This window comes from Stenella coeruleoalba (genome assembly GCF_951394435.1).
Source record: "Stenella coeruleoalba genome assembly, chromosome: 15".
NCBI classification, from domain to species: domain Eukaryota; kingdom Metazoa; phylum Chordata; class Mammalia; order Artiodactyla; family Delphinidae; genus Stenella; species Stenella coeruleoalba.
In genome coordinates this window covers 61,837,705-61,861,278 of record NC_137161.1, presented here as the reverse complement: position 1 = coordinate 61,861,278, position 23,574 = coordinate 61,837,705, and the positions used below count along the sequence as shown (strand labels likewise).

At 44.9% G+C, this 23,574-nt stretch overlaps 1 protein-coding gene across 3 annotated transcripts in view; it reads left to right on the top strand.

Moving 5' to 3' along the window:
- The window catches only part of MYH11 (myosin heavy chain 11), a 123,626-nt gene that overhangs the window by 63,293 nt on the left and 36,759 nt on the right, over positions 1-23,574 (top strand). For all 3 annotated transcript variants that reach the window (XM_079946591.1, XM_079946589.1, XM_079946590.1), the window contains 8 exons: positions 982-1,074; positions 4,213-4,276; positions 6,170-6,268; positions 9,472-9,615; positions 17,579-17,674; positions 19,719-19,837; positions 21,423-21,575; positions 22,504-22,677. In XM_079946591.1, coding sequence (XP_079802717.1) covers positions 982-1,074; positions 4,213-4,276; positions 6,170-6,268; positions 9,472-9,615; positions 17,579-17,674; positions 19,719-19,837; positions 21,423-21,575; positions 22,504-22,677 — 942 coding nt within the window. The remainder of the gene's footprint in view (positions 1-981; positions 1,075-4,212; positions 4,277-6,169; positions 6,269-9,471; positions 9,616-17,578; positions 17,675-19,718; positions 19,838-21,422; positions 21,576-22,503; positions 22,678-23,574) is intronic.

Sequence of the window (23,574 nt, the reverse complement as noted above, 5' to 3'; positions counted from 1 at the left end):
GGTGTATAGAGGAGCAGGAAGAAAGCTGTGCGCTGCCTTTTCCCTTCTAGAACCTTTCCCAGGTTCTTTTTAGCCCAGCCCAACTGCCCTGAAAAAGAGGACAGGGGAACCAGCAGAGAAAACAGGAGAAAACCCTCAGGACCCGTACTTCCCAGGGTCGGCCTGGAGGAGGAGCTGGGTAGGAGAGCCGCTGAGCCAGTCTGCAGCCGCCGTGTCGTGGGGATAGGCAGAGAGCAGCTCGATGCTTCCTGGCATGATTTACCTTGTTGGCCCTTTCCTGCAACAATTAATCACGTGACCGCGTTTGTGCACAAGAGCCCCTCAGAGGGGGCCGATGGGCTGTGTACAGTCTCAGCTGCATTTAACCTGATGAATGGAGCTCAAGCAACCTGCTTTGAAGCTTTGTTCTGCAGTCGGTTTGAAGTATTCCCGGTGGGTTTTGCGCATTCCTTACTTGTCTTCCATAGGAGACTTCAGAAAACTGGTCCTGAGAAAGGAAAAATTGCAACTATAAAAAGAGGCACTAAAACCATCAGAAGAAGGGTTGTAGTGATTTAGCTTGAAGAAAGCTGCTTGTCAAACATAAGCAGCAGCAAGACTGTCGTGTACAGCAGGGCAGGCTGTGCACTGCACAACTCCATGGATTCACTATGATGTAAATGACATCCTGGTGTTGTACAGTGTGGCAGTTCTCAGTGGCAATGATGTCACATAGATGAGCAGGCCCTATCTAGGAAAAAGTGGCCTTCCTAGGTGATGTCCTTACAGATGTCCCAGCTATAAGAGAGCTCAGACATTTGTTTCTCTTCTGAAATCCTTGAGTAAATCTGGACATTAGCATTGGGGGTCTCAGATGGGTAGGTGATAGGATAGGAGAGAACCCGTGGGTTAAGGGCAGAATTTTGTGACAACATCTGTCTATGGCAGAGCTGTCAGTGTCTACATCACTTTCTCCAATAACTAGATGTGAATGAATTTTAGGGTGAGCTGGAAAAGCAGCTTCTACAAGCAAACCCCATCCTGGAGGCTTTCGGCAATGCCAAAACTGTCAAGAACGACAACTCCTCACGATTTGTAAGTAGGAAAGCCACATGGGTTTTCTGGAAAAGGCTTGGGTGCCCTGGTTTCCCCTCCTGCCTGAGAATGCAGAGTATGTGTGTGCAGGGACGTCTGAGGCTGAAGGGATGGAGGTGTGCATTGCAACAGCATTTTGCTCTGCATCTCCAGTCCTGTCTTGACCTTACCACCCTGCAAGTGCTCCAGCCACTCACTCCCTCATTCATTCACTCACTATTCATTCAACAAATATTCTTTCAGCATCTGCTTGCTAGGCTCCCTGTTAGAATTTGACATTCATAATTCATTCAGTAAATATTTACTGAGCACCTAGTAAGTGCTAGACACTTACACCCAATACTCATTTATTTATTCAGCAAAACATGCATTGAGTACCTACTATGTACGAAGCACATGCAAATTTCAATAAACATTTATTATATACCCACTGTCTACAATCATTCTGGCAGGCATTTTTACACACACCATTCTCTCTCTCTCTCTCTCTCCGTTTGGCTCATTTTCATTAAGCGCCTACTGTATAGCAGACCCTGAACTAGATAGCAAACAATTCAGACATGGTTCCAGGCTTCACAAGGCTTGTGGCCTAGTTGGGGAGCCAATAGTCAATGATGCAGGACTTCCCACACAGGCTTTCCCAGGTTCCAAGGCCCCCCCCCACTTTCTCACCTGAGCCTAATGGGGGAAGGAGAACTCTGAACACAGGTGGTTGATGACACTTACACAAAAATTATCTTGTTGTACAAAAGAAGTGGGGGCCTCCACTCCATAGGAGAGTCAGAAAGATACTTTTTTTTTTTAAGAGGAATGATGCTTTTTTAAAAAATTATTTTGTTTATTTATTTTTGGCTGTGTTGGGGTTTTGTTGCTGTGCGTGGGCTTCCTCTAGTTGAGGCGAGCAGGGGCTCATCTTTGTTGCGGGGCTTGGGCTTCTCATTGCGGTGGCTTTTCTTGTTGTGGAGCGTGGGCTCTAGGCGCACGGGCTTCAATAGTTGTGGCATAAGGGCTCAGTATTTATGGCTTGCGGGTTCTAGAGTGCAGGCTCAGTAGTTGTGGCACATGGGCCTCGTTTTGCTCCGCAGCATGTGGGATCTTCCCAGACTAGGGCTTGAACCCTTGTCCCCTGCATTGGCAGATGGATTCTTAACCACTGCACCACCTGGGAAGCCCAGAAAGATACTTTGATGAGGAAATTTGGAGGAAAGACTGCATCTGAATTCCACTAGTGAGGAGGCCCCTGCTGATTTGTGGGTGCCCCTCTGAACTGTCAGTCACCAGATGGGACCCTGTGAAAAACTCTTTGTAGAAACCTCTGCCCCGCCCACGTAGAGCTGCTCTGTGGGTATCTCTGTGTCCTGCATATTCACACGCATGGGCCCCAGCCTTGTCAACCCCAAGACCCACTTCTTATTACAAGTAATTATGCTGTGTTCCCTTTCCTTCCCTGAAAAATTAGAGTCATAGATAACATCACCTACTACACACATCAGATTAAAAAAAAAAAATAGCACAATGCCCTTGCTATAATATGAAGGAGAAATAAAACAATTCATAATTAAAATGTGCATTTCAGCATATCAGACCACATATGAAGACACAATGAGCTAGTCAGACACTTGCATTTATATCCAGAATCACTGTGACCTTGACAGCTACAAATGCAGGCTGAGACAAGGGGGAGTTCATCCGGGGACTGAAGCCATGGGATGGGATTTTCCAGAATGATGACATACTCTTTGGAAAGCTCTGAACCAAAGAACAATTTGCTCTCGAGTTACATGGATATGACATTCCTACATGAGAACAACATTAACATTTTTTGTGTGTTTTTACCTAAAACACCATTAGGGTCTAGGCTCAGCTAATTATAAACAGGTTTTTCACCTCCGCGAGTGTCAGGTGGGACATTTGGAAGTCATAGGGTAGGTGGCTAATGCTTGGTGTCTGGGACTCTCTCGGTCATTGCAGGATGCCCAGCATCCTTGGCCCCTGTCCACTAAGAGCAGTAGCTGCCACCGTCATGTAACAATTCCAGTCCCGCCCCCAGATTTCCAAAATCCCCGTGGGGTTAGTGCTGGCTGCACCAAGAAGCACTGCATTTGTGCGTTGTAACCCAGTGCAGAGTTTCTAGGATGTCAGTAAATGAGAGCAAATTCAAAGTGAATCCCTGCAATGTCCCCACTCACTGGTGCCCCAGGTCTTCTCGGGAGGAAGGCAAGATGGCTCCAGGACCAGCAGGCTCCCGTGTTACGGTTGCAATAACGTTCATTGTCCTGAATCATTCTACTGTCTGTCTCGCTTCCTGATGGAGAAAGAGGGAGGGTTTTGTCGAGGCCCAAGCAAGCCTAGGGGACGGTGCCTCCCACCACGTAATCACGGGTGGGTGAGGGCGGTAAGGATACGATCCTTTGTCAGCTGTTAAGAAAGCAGGAAAAGGGCCGGTGCTGCCAGAGGCGGGACCTGGCTGTCCTGGGTTCTGTGGTTCGGCTGAGGCAGAAGGCAGGTGGATTGGCATCTTTTCCAAGTGGAGAGATCTGATGGGCCCCGGGGCTGGGGGCATGGCCCAGCCCTGCCTACAGAGCCTCCTATGCAGGGCCTGCTCAGATAGCGCGGCTCCCTGGCATCACTGTTCATGCTCACCTGCCCCAAAGAAGCGGTTTAATTCGCAGCTGGATGAACTTGGGCTTGATTGATCATGGAGGCCCAGCGTGTTTCTGGGCAGTGGGGCAGCGGGGGAGGCCTCCAGCCACTGGGTGTGGCAAATGTGCCTTCTACTCATGCCTCTACCTCTTAGGAGCACTACCACACTGGGCAGGTCCCACTAGCTTTCTTGGCCTCAGTTTCCCCACCTTTAAAATGGGGAGAGCTATGATGGGCTGAGGGTCATTGCAAGAGCAAGTGAAATTGATTTGAGAAAGTGGTTTCTAAGTTCCTCTGTCACCATAAGGCCCTCGATCTTCCCAGCTCAGGAGATGCTGACCTGTGAGATTCTTGAGTGTTTGCAAGAAGCTCTCTCTGGTTTTCTTCTTTTTCCCTTGAATCCTCCCTGACTCCTCTCTCCCCACTTGCCTGCAGCATGAGGGTGAGGGGCTGAGGCTGGGGAACCCACCGTGAACTGTGTTTTCCTGTTGGCAGGGTAAATTTATCCGCATCAACTTCGACGTCACGGGTTACATCGTGGGAGCCAACATTGAGACATGTATCCTTTGCTGAGCCTGGGCCACCTGGGACTCCCACCCTTGGTCCCACCAACCTCCTGCCCAGAGCCTGAGGGGGGCACAAGAGCCACCCCTCTCTCCCCAGGCGCTTGGGTACCATCCAGAACGAATCTCCCCTGGGGTTGTTTTCCCCTAACAGCAAGCCTTGTAGTGTGGTGGTCCCCAGGTTTGGGGACCTCAAGCAGCCTGTGTTTGATTCTGAGTGGACCTCTCCCTTGCTGAGCGACCTTGGGCTAGTTACTCAACCTCTCTGTGCCTCGTCAGTGAAATGGCGATGATAATAATACCTGCCTCATAGAGGTGTCGTGAGAATCAAGTGAATTCATTCATGTAAAGCTCTTAGAACCGTGACAGAATAAGGGCTGGTTGAGCATCGGCTATCGTGAGAACTTCGCTTCATCCTTTTCGAGCCAGGGTCCAAGGCTAAACCCGGATCCCTTGTCCTTCTTAGGAACAGGGCGGCTTCAGCCCACAGACAGGACATCAATGGAAACAGGACTTTCCCAGAGGAACAGCCTGCTTCTGGCAAAGCAAGCAGGAAGCTGTTTCTGTAAATCTAAGGAATCAGAATCCCACCAGCCCACCAGTGCCACCTGTGCTCCTTAGCACCCCAGAGGGGGCTCAGGGCGTGGCTGGGGTCAACTGACTAGGCCCCATCCCCACCTCCCAGAGCTGGGCAGGGATTAAATGAGATACAGCCAAAGACACCCATATTCTCCTACGGGGGGATAAGGAGACCATAAATAGCCTCGTGTGGGCTCAGAACGGGTATGGCCACCAGCTGAGTTCTGGTTTTCAGAAGTTTCTGGATTTGGGAATTGCAGATGAGAGTTTGTGACCCTGTATAATAAGAGGCGTTGGGAGGAGAAATTAGTCTACATGACCTGACATGACAGAGCGGGGGTGGGGGACACAGTCTAATCCAATGGATTTGGGAGCACAGAGAAGTGATCATTCATTCTTCAGTGGTTAGGGTTTTGCAGATTTTGTCATAGTCAAGTAGAGCCTGGTTCTTACATGGGGAAATCCACCTGGTACAAGAGCCCAACCACCCATGTGCCTCCCTACCATCCCCTCCCCCCATGGCAGAACAGCTCTCCTTAGATTGATTAGTGGGTCATGTTTACAGTCTCCTGAGGCTAGACAGCTAGGCAGCTGGGTCACGGTCACTCAGCCAGCCAGAACTGGTACCCAGCTCTCGAAGCCCAGCCCCTTGTCTGGGGTGGTTTTGGCTACCGCAGACACTTGGCGTTGTCACTTCCTAGCTCTGTGCTCCTGGGAAATTGAGCCTTCCCCGAGCTTCCCTGGGCCTCAGTTTCCCTATATTGAAAATGCAAATAATATTCGCACTTAGCTTCTAGGATAGTTTGTGAGGTGTAAATGAGAAAATGCACGTCAAACATTTAGCACAGCGATTAACGAATCATAGAGGGTGTAATTATTTTTACTCTGTAATATCTAAAGACAGCTCACTCTGCAGAAGAGGAGTTGGTGACGGCTGCTGGGGAAACATCTCATTTCATGCCCCTCCCATAAGTCTTTCATCCTGGAGTCCTTTGACTCCTGTCTTTTTATGCTTTTTTTCCCCCACTCTGTTCCCCTCACTTCTCCCCGGCACTGGGGCCTGCCAGCAGCACCCAGTGGTCTCTTTTGGATCTGTGAGCCAGAACTGGAAGGTCAACTCATGTGGACCAGGCGTGGATGGCTTGACTCTGCCCCAGCAATCAGACTCTTCAGAACACTCCAGGGAACCTCTCCCGGGTCCTGGAGATTTCCCCTCCAGCAGCTGGTGTGACAAGGATTGGGGAGGAAGGTCATGTTCCCACAAGAGGTACACGTGGTATCCCTGGGATTCTTAACTCCTCCCAAACCAGATCTGCTAGAAAAGTCACGGGCGATTCGCCAAGCCAGAGACGAGAGGACGTTCCACATCTTTTACTATCTGATTGCTGGAGCCAAGGAGAAGATGAGAAGTAAGTGATGAGCAAGGACGTGTGTTGGGAGATCTCAGCCCTCCCTTTCATCATGATCCAGGGTTAATCGATCAGCCGTTAACACAGAGTCTGAGATCCTGCCAGGGAAAGAGCTACACATCTCTGGGCAGCATCTCCTTTGTGTGAGTGAGTGTGGCTTCTGTTCAGTCATTCTCATTTACTGAGCACCTACTATGTGACATAGTAGATGTCCATTTCAGTTAGGCATTAAATAATTCATTAATCAAGCCCAGTTAGACTGGACGACATCAAGTCCAAATAGACACAATCTGTGCCTTCCAGGAAGGGAGAAAGACAATTGCCATATTTGCACGTTTACAAAAGTTGCAGGTATTTAAGAGGCATTCTGATTGTATAAGGAATTTGGAAGGGCAGTGGAACCAAGCACTTTTCATTATTCCTGTTTTGAAAATAACTTTGAATTGACCTTTTTGTAGGGCAGGGGTCACCTATATTTTTCTGTAAGGAACCAGATAGTAAATCTCTTAGGTTCTGTAGGCCACACGGTTTTTGTCACAACTACTCAGCTCTGATGTTGTAATGCAGAAGCAGCCATAGGCAATGCCTAAACCAATGGGCAAAGCTATGCAATAGAATTTTATTTACAAAAACAGGAATGTGCTGTAGTTTGCTGCCCTCTGTTGTAAGGAAAATATTTTTCACATAAAAACTATATACTGTATACCAGACTCCAATAGGAAATTATACATTCTAGGCGTGTAGAAGAGTTAATCTACTAACTGCAAAGAATGTATAAATCACAGCTGAATAAAGGAGTATACCAGTCAATACAAGTACATAGTATGGTCTACATTCTAGTAATAAGTTTAAGTCCTAAATTTTAGGAGAACAGTACAAATTTTGCTTCCCATCAGTTTTGTGACCCGGGGTTAGTTATTTTGCTTAGAAAATTACCAAAAGGATGTGTGGGCTGGTACCTTTGCTGTGATGAGGTGTATTGCAATGTTCCACCACTAGGGGGAGGAGCGTTCCTTATTTAATCTTGTTGCTTGGCATCTGGAGCAATTTTGGATAAAAGAGGGGAGGCGGAATGGATGTTAGTGGCACATAGTTAAATTAGCAGATATAGTGCAGACACGATGGCGTGGCCCAGAGGGAAGCGTTTATATTTTTCTTCCACCTCTTTGGCACCAAAGTCAACAATTTTGTTGTTTGGTAACCTGGGTTCCAGTTTTGTGCTCTGCCTCCAGTCTCCCAGAAATCAAGAGAGGATAAAATCAACAACTGAGATCCCTAGGAACCACTTGTATGCTTGATGATAGATCTGGGAAGAGGTTAGGCTTTTAGGGGGAGTCAAATATTTCCACATGTATCCATGGTCTGGATAATGAAATCTTGGCAAAGACTCAAATCCTTGTGACTTTAATCAGGCATTTCAGTTAATCCAAAGTCTTAATTGGTGTCTCGGGTCAACTTAACCTCAGCTTTATCAAGTAGCTTCCTAGTGACTTGACCCAGGAAAACCCTTTGTTTAAAAAGAAGAGCATCTTGCTGAATTCCCTCCAAAAGTATAATCAAATCCAGCCTAATTAAAGATTGATCTGGAAGAGGACACTTGATATATTGGACAGTGTCATAAAAGCAAATAGTATAAGAAAAAAAGAAGGAATTATAAATTTGGGAGAGAAAGGGATGAATAACAACAAAGGAATGTAACTACAGAGTATGACTTTTCAGAGAATAATATTTGATAGATGTCATAAACAAGGAGTTGACAAATGTTTTTACTAAAGGGCCAGATAGTCCATATCTTAGGCTTTGGGGATCATTTTTGATTTGGTTTTTCTTGCAACTACTCAACTCTGGCTGCTATTGTAGCATGAAAGCAGCCATAGAAAATAGACAAGGAGATGGGAGCAGCTGTGTTTCAATAAAACTTTTTTTTACAAATAAGAACCTGCTGTATAAAAAAATAAAAATAAAATTCAAAAAAAAGAACCTGCTATTTAAAAATATAAATAAAATAAAATTCAAAATAAAAAGAGCCTGCTGTGTTAAAAAAAATTAAATTAAAAAAAAACTTTATTTACAAAGATAACCAGCAGACCAGATTTGCCAATCCCTAACATAAGCCTTATCTACTGATTCAGCTAGAAATAGTTTGAGAAGAGGGAGGCTAAATGGTAAGAGCAATTGTAAGAGCACCAAAGCTTTTTTCCACCATAGCAGGAAGTCAATGGATAATATCTAATTTTGACATATCCAGAAATAGCCATTAATATGATATATAAAAGTAATATATAGTAAGCCTATTACATAGAGAGATAATGATAACTACCAGAAAAAAACAGTTAAAAGAGATAAAAGCAGTTATTGTAGGGTAAGGTAGGAGTTGGAGAAAAGATGGGACAAACAATTTGTATTTTTATTATAAACCTTTAGATAGTAATTAATTTTTTCTCATAAATATATTTATTAAGCTTAACGTGTTTGGTGAAGATAGGACAAAATCAACTATTACACAACATATATAGAACAAAAATCACAGTGTTAATTAGATATTAGATGTCCACATATGTGGTAAAATCATATACAGCTAAAGAATTATTTGATTATTAAAGAAGGAAAAAGTGGGGTGATTCAGGGACAAATGCTGATGAAGGTTGTAAAACGAGGGTGCCTTTTTCCTCCCTCGGGATGCTCGTCAAGTTCACATTAAATTCTGTTTGATCAGTGTTGACTAGAAGCTGCAAGTTTCATTTCTCAGGCTCTTAGTACGAGCATCATATCAATAGCTCAGTCATTGATTTTAAAAATCCATGTGTATGTGTGATTTTGATAAAAGTTTAATAAATGGATGGATAAAGATTAATCTAGCTTTTCAGAGCTTTGTTTCTGAAGGCAGGGTACTTTTGGGCAACTGAGATAAAGGTGTCTCTTCCTCTGGGTAGATGCAATGTTCTGTCAGGGGTCATGGCTTAGCAAGTGGAGCCAACAATGGATTTCAGCTGCCAGGCACTCTGGGGCAGTGCACAACCTGCACCACTGTATGAGGTGGATGATGGCTTCTATGCGATGAAGCAGAAGGAAGGTTTAAACTGTCCAAGTCTTGGGAAAGGGAAAGAAATTATGATGGGCCAGACCCTTTACCAGGTTCCTGTCTCCTGTTCAAAATAGAAGTGTGCCTTCCTGACCACCACCCCGTCTTCCTCTCCTTCTAGATGACTTGCTTTTGGAGGGCTTCAACAACTACACATTCCTCTCCAATGGATTTGTGCCCATCCCGGCAGCCCAGGACGATGAGATGTTCCAAGAAACCTTGGAGGCCATGGGGATCATGGGCTTCAATGAAGAGGAGCAGCTGTGTAAGTCTTCCCACCTCGAGGCGGGGTGCTGGTGAGGAGAGCGAGGTTCCTGCTCTCGATACTGATACCAGGAAAGCTTTACCAGAAGTCCAGGCTCTTGTTCAACTCGTCCAAAAGAGTTTGGGCAAGGAACACAAGGCACTAAGGAAAAAAATAAACACACACCGACATACACACACACACACACACACACACACACACATACACACACAGACACACACGTGCACACACACATACTGAGGCTGAGTAGCAAGAGAACAAAGAAGTTTATTTAGTGCAGAAGTGAAAATTACATACTTAAAGAAGAGTGTGGGCATCCTCGTGAGTGAGGGGTGCCCCGCAGGGTTGTTGATCCCCCTTTTATCTTATTTTTAGCCCTTTGAATGGGTGGGTGTTTTTGATTAGGGGTGGAATGTTCATTGAGGGGGAAGGTTGAGGTGTGGCCTGGATTACACCAGGTTGCATCAGCCCCCAGTCTTGTGCATTTTTCTGCTGAAACCACTGTACCTGTGCTCTAAGAGATGTTTTCCCTTACATTTTCCTTCACTAGTCAAGCGCCACGGGTGAAAAGTCTTATAGGGTCATCAGCAACCTGTGCATTTTTATTTGCATGCTCTACAGTTTTATTGGTCAGTTTCTTGTTCAGATGTTACAAAATTTCTGTGTTGGATACCATTCCTCCATGCGTCACGGCCTCGTTAAATGCAAAACAAGGAGGTGGCTTTGCCTTCTGCCTAATGCCTATACATGAGGAGGCTGTCCTTGGGCCCGGCCCTGTCTTTCCTGCCTCAGTACCACTGGAATTAGTTAGGGACTTTTCTCTGGTCAGGACAGATTTCTGCTCTCTGAATTCCCCACTCCCTCAAAAAAAAAAGGAGAAGGAGAAAAATTAATATTACTTTACGTGGTTTATTGGTGTTTTAGAAAGGTGGCTGCATGAGTTATGGCTCTTTTGGTTACAAGTGACCAAATTGGCTTAAGCAAAAAGGAAAATGATTCACTCATAGAGCTGAAAAATTCAGGGATAGTGGTTTCAGGAACAGCAAATTCTAGGGACTCAAAGAATGTCTTTAGAACTTGGTCTCTCAACAACATTGTCTTTAAGTAGGAAGTAGTTTCTTGGCAACAAAATGGCTGCTGTGGCTCCAGCCCTTACATCCATTGGTTTTATGTCCAGCAGAAATGAGCAGAGTGGATTCCCTGCCTGCACCCCTGAATGGAGTCATATTGCCTAGGTTGACATGCATATTCCTGAGCTACTCACAATGAACCAGGGTTGTTGAAAGCTCTGTTACGTCTCTTTGTTATGGTCTCGATTCCATTCTTGGAGCTGGAGGTAGAGAGGTTGTTGGCCTCATTGAGAACATGTAGGTGGAGGGGAGGGTGAGTAATTGAGGCAGTCGGTGTACTTGGGTTCTTCCTGGAAAGGCAGTTCTGGTGATGGACCAATATTGATCAATATCATCAACCAATGACCAAGAAACACATTTCATCCTGAGAATAGGAAAGCTCATAGAGATATTTCTGGTTTCCATACTGTGCAAGAAACACTTTTTCTTCTGGGTTAGATATGCCTCAGTACTCAAGGTTAATCTCTTTTGGGAACACCAGGACAAGATTGTGGAAATTTTCGCTTTCTTCCCACACCCACACCCGTTTGGAGCCCCAGAATAATGGCTACAGTTGCAAAAATTAAACTTATAAGGAAGGGCAGCTCCTTCAGAGATAACTTGGGGCCCAGAAAAAAGAAGACTCCATGAATGAGATAACAAATGGGTGGTGTTTGTGGATTTTGGCTAGGATCCTACTTCAGAATCCAGTGCTTACAGCATCCCTTCCTTAATGACATCAGCTCTCCAAGAATGATTCATTTTATTTGGAACATGAGTCAGTTTTTACTTCTAATCTTTGCTTTAAAAAAAGAAAATACAACTGATGATTAAGTACTTGCTGTAGGCCAGATATTTGCTAAATACCCCCCCCCTTTTTTTTTTCGGGACTTCCCTGGTGGTCCAGTGATTGGGACTTCGCCTTCCAGTGAAGGGGACGAGGGTTCGATCCCTGGTCGGGGAGCTAAGATCCCACATGCCTCGGGGCCAAAAAATCAAGGCATAAAACAGAATATTGTAACAAATTCAGACTTTTTAAAGACTTTAAAAATGGTCCACATCAAAAAAAAAATCTTAAAAAAAAGGAAATTAATGGGGTGGAAAGGGCCATATACACAAATAAACAGATAGGGACATCATGACAGGTACCTGAAAAGAGATACAAATTACACTCAGAAGTCCAGAGACTGTAACAAGTAGCAGAAATATCATTTACATAATTGTGACTTTAAGTACAATGCTCCATGGGAAAGTAATGGCATAAGAATTTCAGATCCACTGTAATGAGAAACACAAGTTTGTAGGTGACCTTTTTTGTCCCACAATGAAAGGTCTTAAATGTCAGGGTTATATTTCCTTTTTTTTTTAAATTTAATTTTATTTATTTTTTTATACAGCAAGTTCTTATTAGTCATCAATTTTATACACATCAGTGTATATATGTCAATCCCAACCGCCCAATTCATCATACCACCATCCCCACCCCACCACGGCTTTCCCCCCTTGGTATCCATACATTTGTTCTCTACATCTGTGTCTCAACTTCTGCCCTGCAAACTGGTTCATCTGTACCATTTTTCTAGGTTCCACACACATGCATTAATATATGATATTTGTTTTTCTCTTTCTGACTTACTTCACTCTGTATGACAGCCTCTAGATCCATCCACGTCTCAACAAATGACCCAATTTCATTCCTTTTTATGGCTGAGTAATATTCCATTGTATATATGTACCACAACTTCTTTATCCATTCATCTGTCAATGGGCATTTAGGTTGCTTCCATGACCTGGCTATTGTAAATAGTGCTGCAATGAACATTGGGGTGCATGTGTCTTTTTGAATTATGGTTTTCTCTGGGTATATGCCCAGTAGTGGGATTGCTGATCATATGGTAATTCTATTTTTAGTTTTTTAAGGAACCTCCATACTGTTCTCCATAGTGGCTGTATCAATTTACATTCCCACCAACAGTGCAAGAGGATTCTCTTTTCTCCACACCCTCTTCAGCATTTGTTGTTTGTAGATTTTCTGATGATGCCCATTCTAACTGGTGTGAAGTGATACCTCATTGTAGTTTTGATTTGCATTTCTCTAATGATTAGTGATGTTGAGCATCCTTTCATGTGTTTGTTGGCAATCTGTATATCTTCTTTGGAGAAATGTCTATTTAGGTCTTCTGCCCATTTTTGGATTGGGTTGTTTGTTTCTTTAATATTGAGCTGCATGAGCTGTTTATATATTTTGGAGATTAATCCTTTGTCCGTTGATTCGTTTGCAAATATTTTCTCCCATTCTGAGGGTTGTCTTATCGTCTTGTTTATGGTTTCCTTTGCTGTGCAAGAGCTTTTAAGTTTCATTAGGTCCCATTTGTTTATTTTTGTTTTTATTTCCATTACTCTAGGAGGTGGACCAAAAAATATCTTGCTGTGATTTATGTCAAAGAGTGTTCTTCCTATGTTTTCCTCTAAGAGTGCTAAATCCCCTTTTTAAAAGAATGTACCAGAATGTTCAGTTTTATTTAAATACTAAAAAACTGGAACAAACCAAAATATTGATTGATTGAAGGCTTATTTAATTATTTGTTGACCTTATGAAAGAAAGCAACGGGACCTTTTAAATGGTCTTAGAAAGACATTGCCTTACGTGGAAATGCTTCTAATATATTTAAAGTGAAGACATCAGGGAACAAAGCAATGTGCTAAATGCTTTATATGCATTACTTAATGTCAAAACAACCCTAAGGGGTGGCCATTATTACCTCAATTTGCAGATGAGGAAACTGAGGTACAGAGAAGTAAAGGAAATTACCCAAGGACACACTGTTGGAGCTGGGACTCACTCGGGTCTCATGGAATCCCAAGCCCCACTTTATGATTCACTGTGCTCTGTTTTTGTCTGTGGGAAGGTGGGTTTTGTCCTTTAAACTTAAAAAAAAAAAAATCTGTGTCAGAACCAAGGTATGGAAACCAAGGTTAAAAGGGGCCCAGAATGTTCTACAATGTGGACTCGCTTTGCTGGGTGATAAGTGATACAGAAGCCCACCATGAGATGGTGGTCTCTTCTCTAGTCCCTTTCAGTTCTTCTGATGACTTTCAAAGAGAGGAGCAGTTTGGCACCCACTAGGTCTTCAGCCCCTCCCTGACACTTGCTAATCACCCTTTTAACCCTGGAGAGCAGACCCCAGGCCCAGCACCTTGGGCAGGCCCTAGCCTCTTGCTAGCATTTGATAATATGGTTTATCTTTCCTGTATTTATTTTTATAGGTGCCATCTATTTATGGCAAGGGAAGCTGATTTTTCACTTAAGATAAAGTTTTCTACTTAAGTGAATCATAGGAAAGAGAAGTGAATGTAAAGAAAAATGTTAAGTAAATAGTAGAACAGATGGTATGCCTGTAGAACAAGCATTAGGATGAGGGTGTACAAATGACTGACACCCATGGGACACAGACTTAGACCAGTGTGTATACCAACCTTGATTATAAATCTAGGGCTACTCCCAACCCTCCCCAAAGAAGCCAAAGGAAAATGGGGAGCTGACGGTAGTGTCAGGCCTGACCCCTGGAGCTGCATGAGGTTCCAGGTGACCAGTCTCCTCTGGTTCCTGGACTTCAGCAAGGGAGAATTACTTGCCCTAGATTGCACAGGGAGCTAGGAACAGTGTAAGACCATCATAATCATTGTGACATCATAGCAACTACTGTTTATTGAGCACTGCCTGGGTTTAGGTGCTATGCATTTAATCCTCATGACAAGCCTATGAAGCAGGTGGTTTTATGGGCCTTCAGATGGTGAAATGGGCCCAGAGAGGCTAATACCTGACTTGAAGTCACACAGCTGCTACCAACATGGCCAAGATGCGAACCCCCGGCAGCTAACTCCAGCATTGTCCTCATATCGTCCCAGGGACTGTCTAGGTCCATTTCCAGGTGTCAGTCATTCACAATTGATGCCGCTTCTGGGTTTCATCTGTATCATCATTGTTTGAATATTTTTATGCCTAGGGTGGATTTCTATAGCCCCATCCACTCTGGGCTTTGTCTAAACAACAGTTCCGTACAATCACTAAGTATGTGTCCTGGTTATACAATTTGAAATAAATTAGAATAAGTACCTAACTATTGAAATGTTTTAAAAGTTTCACATACCACCTATAATCATCCACCCTGTGTACATGTGGTACGTCTGCCACATGTTGGGAAAGCCTATTTCCTGTTCCTCAGTAATAAGGGTGGCGTATTAGTTTCCTGAGGCTGCTGTAACAAATTACCACAAACTTGGTGGCTTAAAACAACAGGAATTTATTCTCTCATGGTTCTGGAGGCCAGAAGTCTGAAACCAAGGTGTGGGCAGGGTTGGTTTCTTCTGGGGGCTCTGAGGGAAAATCCATCCCAGGCCCCTCTCCCGGCTTCTGTGGCTGCCGGCAGTCCTTGGCTTGTAGACGCATCACTACAACCTGCCTCCTTCTTTACGTTTCCTTCTGCCCTGTGCATCTTCTCTTCTCTCTGTCATCAGGTCACTTGTCATTGGATTTAGGGCCCACCAGATCTCATTTAATTGCATCTGCAGGGATCTTTTTTCCAAATAAGGTCGCATTCACAGGTTCTGGATGGTCATGTCTTTGGGCGGCCACCAGTCAACCCACTACAGGTGGCTACTTCTATTTAGCACCTACTGGGCCAGGCCCCTGGTTTGCAGCATCTCTCCTGATATAAACGTTATGAAGCAGGTACTGCTGTTACCCTCTCCATTTTGCAGATGGGGAAACTAAGGCTCAGCAAGGTGAGGCTGGACTTCCTAACACTAGAGTGCATGCTTTCAACCACTGCCCCAGACTGCCAGCCCTTGGCACCCTTGCTATCTGGGCAGCCCTCTCCACTTTGCTGTCCACCAGCTCTTGTGACCTGGGAGTGGTGACAATTCTTTTGTTATTTCTGTGACAGTGCTATCTATACCACAAAGTGCAAACCAGCAGTGCCTGAGCCCTCAAGAGAGATTGGCCTCCACAGCCATTAAAGTTGTCAATTTTAAACCTGGGTAGATTTCACATAAAAATCTGGGTTTCCATCATCTTTGGAAAAATCAGAAGCCTGGCAGCTCTGGGCTTGCCTCCCCCGCAGCCATGATTGGAGTAGCAACTCTCCCCTTTCATGCAGGGTTGTGGCCCCCGTGAGTCCCCACAGTCCCCATCAATCTGCCTTGCTCATTTAGACCAGTGGTTCTCAGCTAGGGGTGAGTCGGCCCCCGGGGGATACTTGGCAATGTCTGGAGACATTTTTGGTTGTCCCAACTTGGGAGAGGGTAGCACTACTGACATCTAGTGGTTAGAGACCAGGGATGTGGCTAAATAGCCTATAAGGATGATAGGATATCCCCACAACAAATTATCTGGGCCAAAATTTCACTAGTGCCCAGGTTGAGTGCCGAAATTCACTGCTTACCCAGGCTCTGCGGGCATTCCAGCAATCCTAATTTAGACCTGCAGTTTAAGAACTGTGAGTATTGGTCTTGACAGTTTACTGACCCCCTTTCATAGATGGTAGTAAAGAAACTGCCTCAGCTGTGCCCTATCAGCAGAAGCTCTGTTCATCTTTTGGGTGTGGATTTTTGCAGTGGTGAATGGGAGCATATGGGTGGCTGATCTAGGCCTTTCTCCTCCTGAGCTGGGCCAGGTGTGAGGACAGCTGTTGTAAAAGGTGGTCACCGCTCGTTTGGCCTAAGGAACCGGAGGAGGCTGGAATCTCTAGGTTTTGTTCTTGGAACACAGTGATTTCTTCTCGGAAATCCTGGGCGATTTGCACCTGAGTTAATCTAAAGCCACGCATCTGCATTAATCAATCCTCCCTCTATCCATCCAACCAACCAACCATCCATCCATCCATCCATCCATCCATCCATCCATCCATCCATCTATCCATCTTCCTCCATCTATCTATTCATCAATCCATTGATTGATCCATCTATTATCTATCCATTCATTGATCCATCTATCATCCGGTTTCCTTCCTTTCATCCATCCATCAATTCATCTTCCATCCATCCATCTTCCATCCCTTCCCATGTGTCTGAACACACCTGTGTAACTAGTACCTGTTATAACTAAGAGAACATGAATACCACCAGACCCCATGAAGCTCCATCTTGTAGCGTCCCCCAGTCAAGGATGACCACCATGCTAACTTCTAACAGCATAGTTTTGCCCGTTCTTGAATGTTCTATAAATGGGACTTATATGATATGTTCTTGTTTACATTTGGAGTCCTTTGTTCAGCATTAGTATTTGTGAGATAATACAGCAATCTTGTTGTTTGTAGTCATAAATCATTCAGTCTCCTTGCTGTATAGAAGAGGTTGACAAACATTTTCTGTAAAGGGCCAGAGGGTAAGTATTTTAGCCTTGGTGGGCCATACGATCTCCATGGCAACGGTTGAACTCTGCCATTAAGCATGCAAACCGCTATAGACAATATGTAAGTGAATGAGTGTGGCTGGGTTCCAATAAAACTTTATTTACAATGGCAGGCATTGGGCCGGATTTGGTCCACTGGCTATAGATTGCCATCCCCTGCTGCATAGTATTCCACTGTAGGGCACGGTTTTTAGCAACCATCCAAAAATATTCTGCTCCTCCCAACGGTTTTTAGCAACCATCCAAAAATATTCTGCTCCTCCCAGCCAGGTTTTCTCCCCTCTTAGCAGGGAATTGGGGTGCTTTGGCTTTCTCCTAAAAGCTCAGAACTGAGTCTTTTTAGGGGAAAGATGTAGGCTGGCTCTGGGTCTTCAATGACCTTTAGACTCCAAACCTTGGTATTGGCATTTGTGTCTTATCTGTACTTCTCTCCTCACTTCAGCCATATTGAAGGTGGTGTCATCCGTCCTGCAACTTGGGAATATTGTCTTCAAGAAGGAAAGAAACACAGACCAGGCGTCCATGCCGGATAACACAGGTGCTTGCCGCTTTTTCATAATAACTGATGACTTTGGTGATGGAAGGGAAGGTCACATTGTCTTTGGTTATTTTTCTGGATGAGGTTATCTGGGGCCTTAACAAGAACTAGACTAGATTATTATCACTTAATTCTCTCTTTTTTCAAACTTTTCACTGCTTAAGATCCTACGTGGAAAGTTCTTGAGTCAGAGAGTGGGGGGAAAAACTAAGTTTTGGATCAGACAGGATCCTTAGGGAGTGCCTCTTCTAAAAACCCCACACTCATTTGTTTTATTAAACAAATATTTTTGAGCACCTGCTATATGCCGGGCACTGGGATACAGCAGGAAATGAGACAGGGACCACCCCATTTCTTATGGCATATATGGTCTTGTTGGGGAGACAGACCTCACGTTTCCCTGCAGTTGGGATTGTTGGATAAAATAAAGGATGCCCAGTGAAATTTGAATTTCAGATAAACACTTTTGATAGTAAGTATGTTCTAGGCAATATTGGGGACATAATTATACTAAAAAGTGTTCATTGTTTATCTGAAATTCAAGTTTCACTGGGCTTCCTATATATTTTTCCTAAATCTTGACAGCCCTACCTGCAAATAAGCAGTGTTTCGTGTTTTGAAAAGATGGCCTGGCTACCACCATGCTTGTTGGCGGCTGATGTAAAAGGATGACATAAGTTCCCAACGTGCTCACCTGTGGCCTCACATCGCCGTCTCAGGCTGTATATTGGGTTGCTTTTCCAAGCTCCCAGTTTGACTGCCAGTTGTTTCTTATGTGTTACACGCCCAGATATAGCAAGTTAAAGGAATCCTCGCTCTGAGGAGAGACCCTCAGGGAAAGAGAAACCAAAAGAGCACCCTTAAAAAGAGATGGTGAAAAATCCTAAAACTACACTATTTACCGTCCACCTCACACATCCAAACTATCGTGTATCACTAGTCTTCACGTTAAGGAAGCAGCTAGTGGACTTTTTTTTTTTGGAGAAAAAGTTTTTATGCAGAACTACATGAATACAGCAAGAACCCACATGTTCACCATTCAGAATTGACATTTGTGAATATTTTCAAATACATCTTTGTCTTTAGAATGAAGCAAAACACAGTATAGAGAAGACTGACATCTCTTATTCTCCCAACTGAGTCCCTGAACCTCCTGGCAACCACAGTTGTACTGTACCACATACCCTTCTGGTTTTATGTTTATAATTTCACACACATGTATCTGAACAGTATACAGTGTTTCTTTGTGAGTGTGTTTTTAATTTACATGAATGATGTCACTCTGTAGGCATCATTCTGCAACTTTTTTTTTTTTACTCTGTACTCACAACTGTCTAGATCAGGGTTTCCTAACAGTAGCATCCCCTAGTGTGACAACCAAAAATGTCTCCAGATATTGCCAATGTCCCATGGGAGCAAAATCATTCCCAGCTGAGAACCACTGGTCTAGAGAGAAAGAAAAAGCCAGGTCATTGCTTTAACTGCTATTTGGTATTCCATCTTATAAAAATACTGTGATATATTTGTTTGCTCCCTTATGAATAGACATTTAAGTTGTTTCCAATATTTTTTCCACTACATATGCTGCAACATATATCTTGGAATGGTGGAACAAATGCTTATTGAATTTAACTATATATCATGTTCATACCTACCTCATTTAATCCCATTGACAACCTAACAAGGTACCAGATAGCTGATCCTTTTTGTAAGCAAGAGCCTGGGAAGCTAAGTAGATTTTCCAAAATCACATGGCTAGGAAGTGGGAAAGGAGCAAGGATTTGAACCTAGTTCTGACCCTAAGCCCCCAATTGGGGCCCACCTCCAACGCAGCCCCATCATTGCCTCTTGTAGCCAAACACTGGGGGTGAGGTCACGAATGACAGCAGTTTTTAGGACTCTTTCATGCTATGTTCACTATCATGCTCCATCTCACCAAGGAAAAACCAAGGTATCCACAGATCACAAATCTCCCATGTTATGTGCCTTCTTTCCAAGCCTGCACTTTTGTGATACACTTAATATGCTTCTTTTCTCCATCCAGCTGCTCAGAAAGTTTGCCACCTCATGGGAATTAATGTGACGGATTTCACCAGATCCATCCTGACCCCACGTATCAAAGTCGGGCGGGATGTGGTACAGAAAGCTCAGACAAAAGAACAGGTAAATGATGCCTTTGCCATTTATTCCTGCACTTGTCATTTATTCCTGCAGAATCTTCCATCCGTCCAGCCCTCTAGCCATCCATCCATCCATCCACCCATCCATCTGTCCATCCATCCATTCATCTGTTACCTAACAAAACTTGGGTCCACTCACCAGCCACACAGCAAAGCCAATTTGCTGACACTGAGTTGTGGTGAAGGAAAGTACAGAGTTTATTGCAGGTGCCCAATGAGGAGAATGGGTGGCTCATGCTCAAAAGACCTAAACTCCCTGGTGGCTGTCAGGGAAGGGCTTTTATTGTTTTTGTTTTTTTTCTTTCTGCGGTACGCGGGCCTCTCACTGTTGTGGCCTCTCCCATTGCGGAGCACAGGCTCCGGACGCGCAGGCTCAGCGGCCATGGCTCACGGGCCCAGCTGCTCCGCGGCATGTGGGATCTTCCTGGACCGGGGCACGAACCTGTGTCCCCTGCATCAGCAGGCGGACTCTTAACCACTGCGCCACCAGGGAAGCCCAGGGAAGGGCTTTTAAAGGCAACATTTGGGGTCAGTGTTGCAGGGGGCATGACTTTCTTCAGATTGGTTTGTGGTGAGGTAACAGGGTGGTGTTCCAGGAATCTTAATCATCGACCTTCTGCTTCCGACCAGTCTGGGTTCTATGCACTTGTGTATGTAGTCACCATCCTCCACCTGGGTAGGAGTCTTAGTTCCTGCAGAACAACTCAAAGACTGTATCCCATTCAGATTGTTATGTGTATCCCTTGAGGAGGAACTAGGACTCTGTTTTATCCCTGCACTATTGTTTCTTGACAGCTTTTCCTTTGTTTCTGCATTCCCTCACTTCCCTAATGAGTAACTCCTTGAATCTGCTCTTTGGAAATCAGGGAAGGCTTAGGAGCCCTTTTTCTACAAACAAGAAACAGGGGACATGGAGGGGCTTTTGTACCTGTCAAGGCCCCACAGGGTCCTGCTCAGTTTTGGCCCCCATCCCCGCTCCAATCCTGAGTGGAACAGGTACAGTACGAGAAAGGGAATAAAATTTTGGATAGAGAGATTAATCATAAACTTGGCAGAGGAACTCGGTTTTAGGGGGACTTGGTTTCACATCCATCCATCCACCCATCCATCTTTGTATCCCTCATCTATCCAATACTAGAATAATCAAAGTCCTATGTCAGGTTTTGAAGATACAACACTGACTGCATAAGAACAGCAGAGTTCCTCACTCCTGACCTCATCTTGAGCTCTTAATTGAAGGTACGAGGTCTGAACTAAGTTTTGGAAAAGACTGTATACCCTTTCTAGAGGCAGGACTGACCGCCTCTAAATGATCACTGGGATGGAGCAGACTCCACTTTGTTCCAGGTCCCTCTGACAGGAAGTGATTATTATTCACATTGTCATTCCTAGGTCTGACCACTCCGTCCCTCATTGCTGGTTGTAGAGATGGTATAGTTTCCTTTTCTTTGTTTATTTTTTAAGGACTGATTATAGGTAGAGGGAAAATAAAAATCCAGGGCCACCAGCCAGGCCCATGTGAAAACACAGCCCATTGGGAGTAACCACGTCCTCTCGCCCCCCTGTAGGCAGACTTTGCAATAGAGGCTCTGGCCAAGGCCACTTATGAGCGCCTTTTCCGCTGGATACTCTCCCGCGTGAACAAAGCCCTGGACAAGACTCACCGGCAAGGGGCTTCGTTCCTGGGGATCCTGGACATCGCTGGATTTGAGATCTTTGAGGTACAGCTTGGCAGGCTCATGACAGACATGGTCTCGGTTCTCTGGAAATTAGCTTCCACTTGGAGAAATCACTATTTTGGAGAAAGGCAGGTGGCTACTATAGGGTGGGAGACTGTCTAGTTAAGGTTAAATCCTTAAGGGTGTAAGAGACAGAAATCCAATGGGGATTGTATTGGTTTCTGAAACTGAGGCCAGAGGTACAGCTGGATCCAACAGGCAGGACCTGAACTCCTGCCATCTCCCTCTCTCCGCCATCCTCCACCTTGGCTCTATTCTCAAGCAGGCTCTCCCCTCATGGTGGCAAGATGGCTGCCACCGCTCCAGACTGCCTCTCAGTTCCAACCAGTTCCAATTCTTTCCAACAGTTCCACCCAAAGTCTTGGAATTGAGTCTCATTGACTCCTACCTGAGCTGGGCCACATGTCACCTCAGAGCCAAGCACTGTTGTTCGGGTCTTTCAGTACTTCATGGAATGTAACATGCCTCCTGGATCCCACTCCCATGGGTTGGAGGGAAGTTCTCAGTGAAAGGGAAGATGTTGAGATTGACAGATATTCCAGAACATATCTACTATGGAATTACTCCCTCTCTGAGCCTCAGTTTCCACATCTGCAAAATGGGGTGATGAAATACCTTACACGGTTATTCTATCCATAAATCATTGTGCAGATAGAGATAAGCATCCTTAAAACCACGTGTGTCCGTAAAACCATGTGACATGAGAATAAGTAACTTTTGCCAGCCCTCATGAACCCTGGGCAGCCTTCATTGGGGCCTGAGACCTCTCTGGGTGCTGAAATGGCACAGCAGGCTTGTGGAAGGTGTGTCCGGCGTGGGGCTTTCTCCAGCACAGAGCTTCTCCAGGGCCCCAAGTCCTCTGACTTGTACCGTGATGCTCACGGGGCCTCCCCTGGTGTCATGTGCTCAGGTGAACTCGTTCGAGCAACTGTGCATCAACTACACCAACGAGAAGCTGCAGCAGCTCTTCAACCACACCATGTTCGTCCTGGAGCAGGAGGAGTACCAGCGCGAGGGCATCGAATGGAACTTCATCGACTTCGGACTGGACCTGCAGCCATGCATTGAGCTCATCGAGAGGCCGGTAAGGTCCCACCTCACACTCGCACGCAGCCGGCACGCGGACCCTGCACACTCTCCATGGGGCACGGCTTCCCCCATCACTGAGTCCCAAAAGCCTGTACACTGAATCTTTGTGAACTAAGTCACATTGTCCCTTGACTCACATTTTCATATCAGCGGTATTTCTTTTTTTATTCCTCCCCTCTCCTCCCCTCCCCACCACGCCCATCCCTCCCCTTCCCATCTCTCCCAGTCATTCATTCCCAAAGTCAAGAATCTTGGTTTTTTTCACTGACCCATCCCAAACTCCTAGAACCATGCACATAATAGGTACACAAGAAATAATTATTGAATGACCATTTACTGAGCACCTACTATGTGCTGGGCCCTCTCTTTAGGGGCTGGGGATGTAACAATGAATGAGATGGATGCAGTCCCTGCCCTCCTGGAAGAGCGGATAATGAAACCAAACAAAAGAAGCAACTAAAACCCCTGATAAGGCCAACGGGGAGAGTGGTTTAGGAGTGCCTGCCTTGGACAGAATAGTCAGGAAAGGCTTCTCTGATCTGAGTCCAAAAAGTGAGGGCCATTCCAGCAGAGAAAATGGCATGTGCAGATCTGGTAGTGCTCTTGACACCTTAGTTTAAAGTGTCTCAGCCACAGAGAAGCACTTTACTCAAAGGAACCCTTAGGTGAATTTATACGTAAAGGAATGCATTCCTTTGCTAGAACTCTTTGTGATGTTGTGTGTGTACTGCCCACGAGGGGGCAGCAGCAAGCATGTTCTGTTGGGGCTAGCCCTTCCCTAGTGCTGGTCCACTGGGCACATCATTCTTTGAGGATAGATTGGGGGAGCTGGGGTCAAGGGCATAAATCCACCTTTATATGTAGGTAGATACAGTAATGGAGCCTATGCATG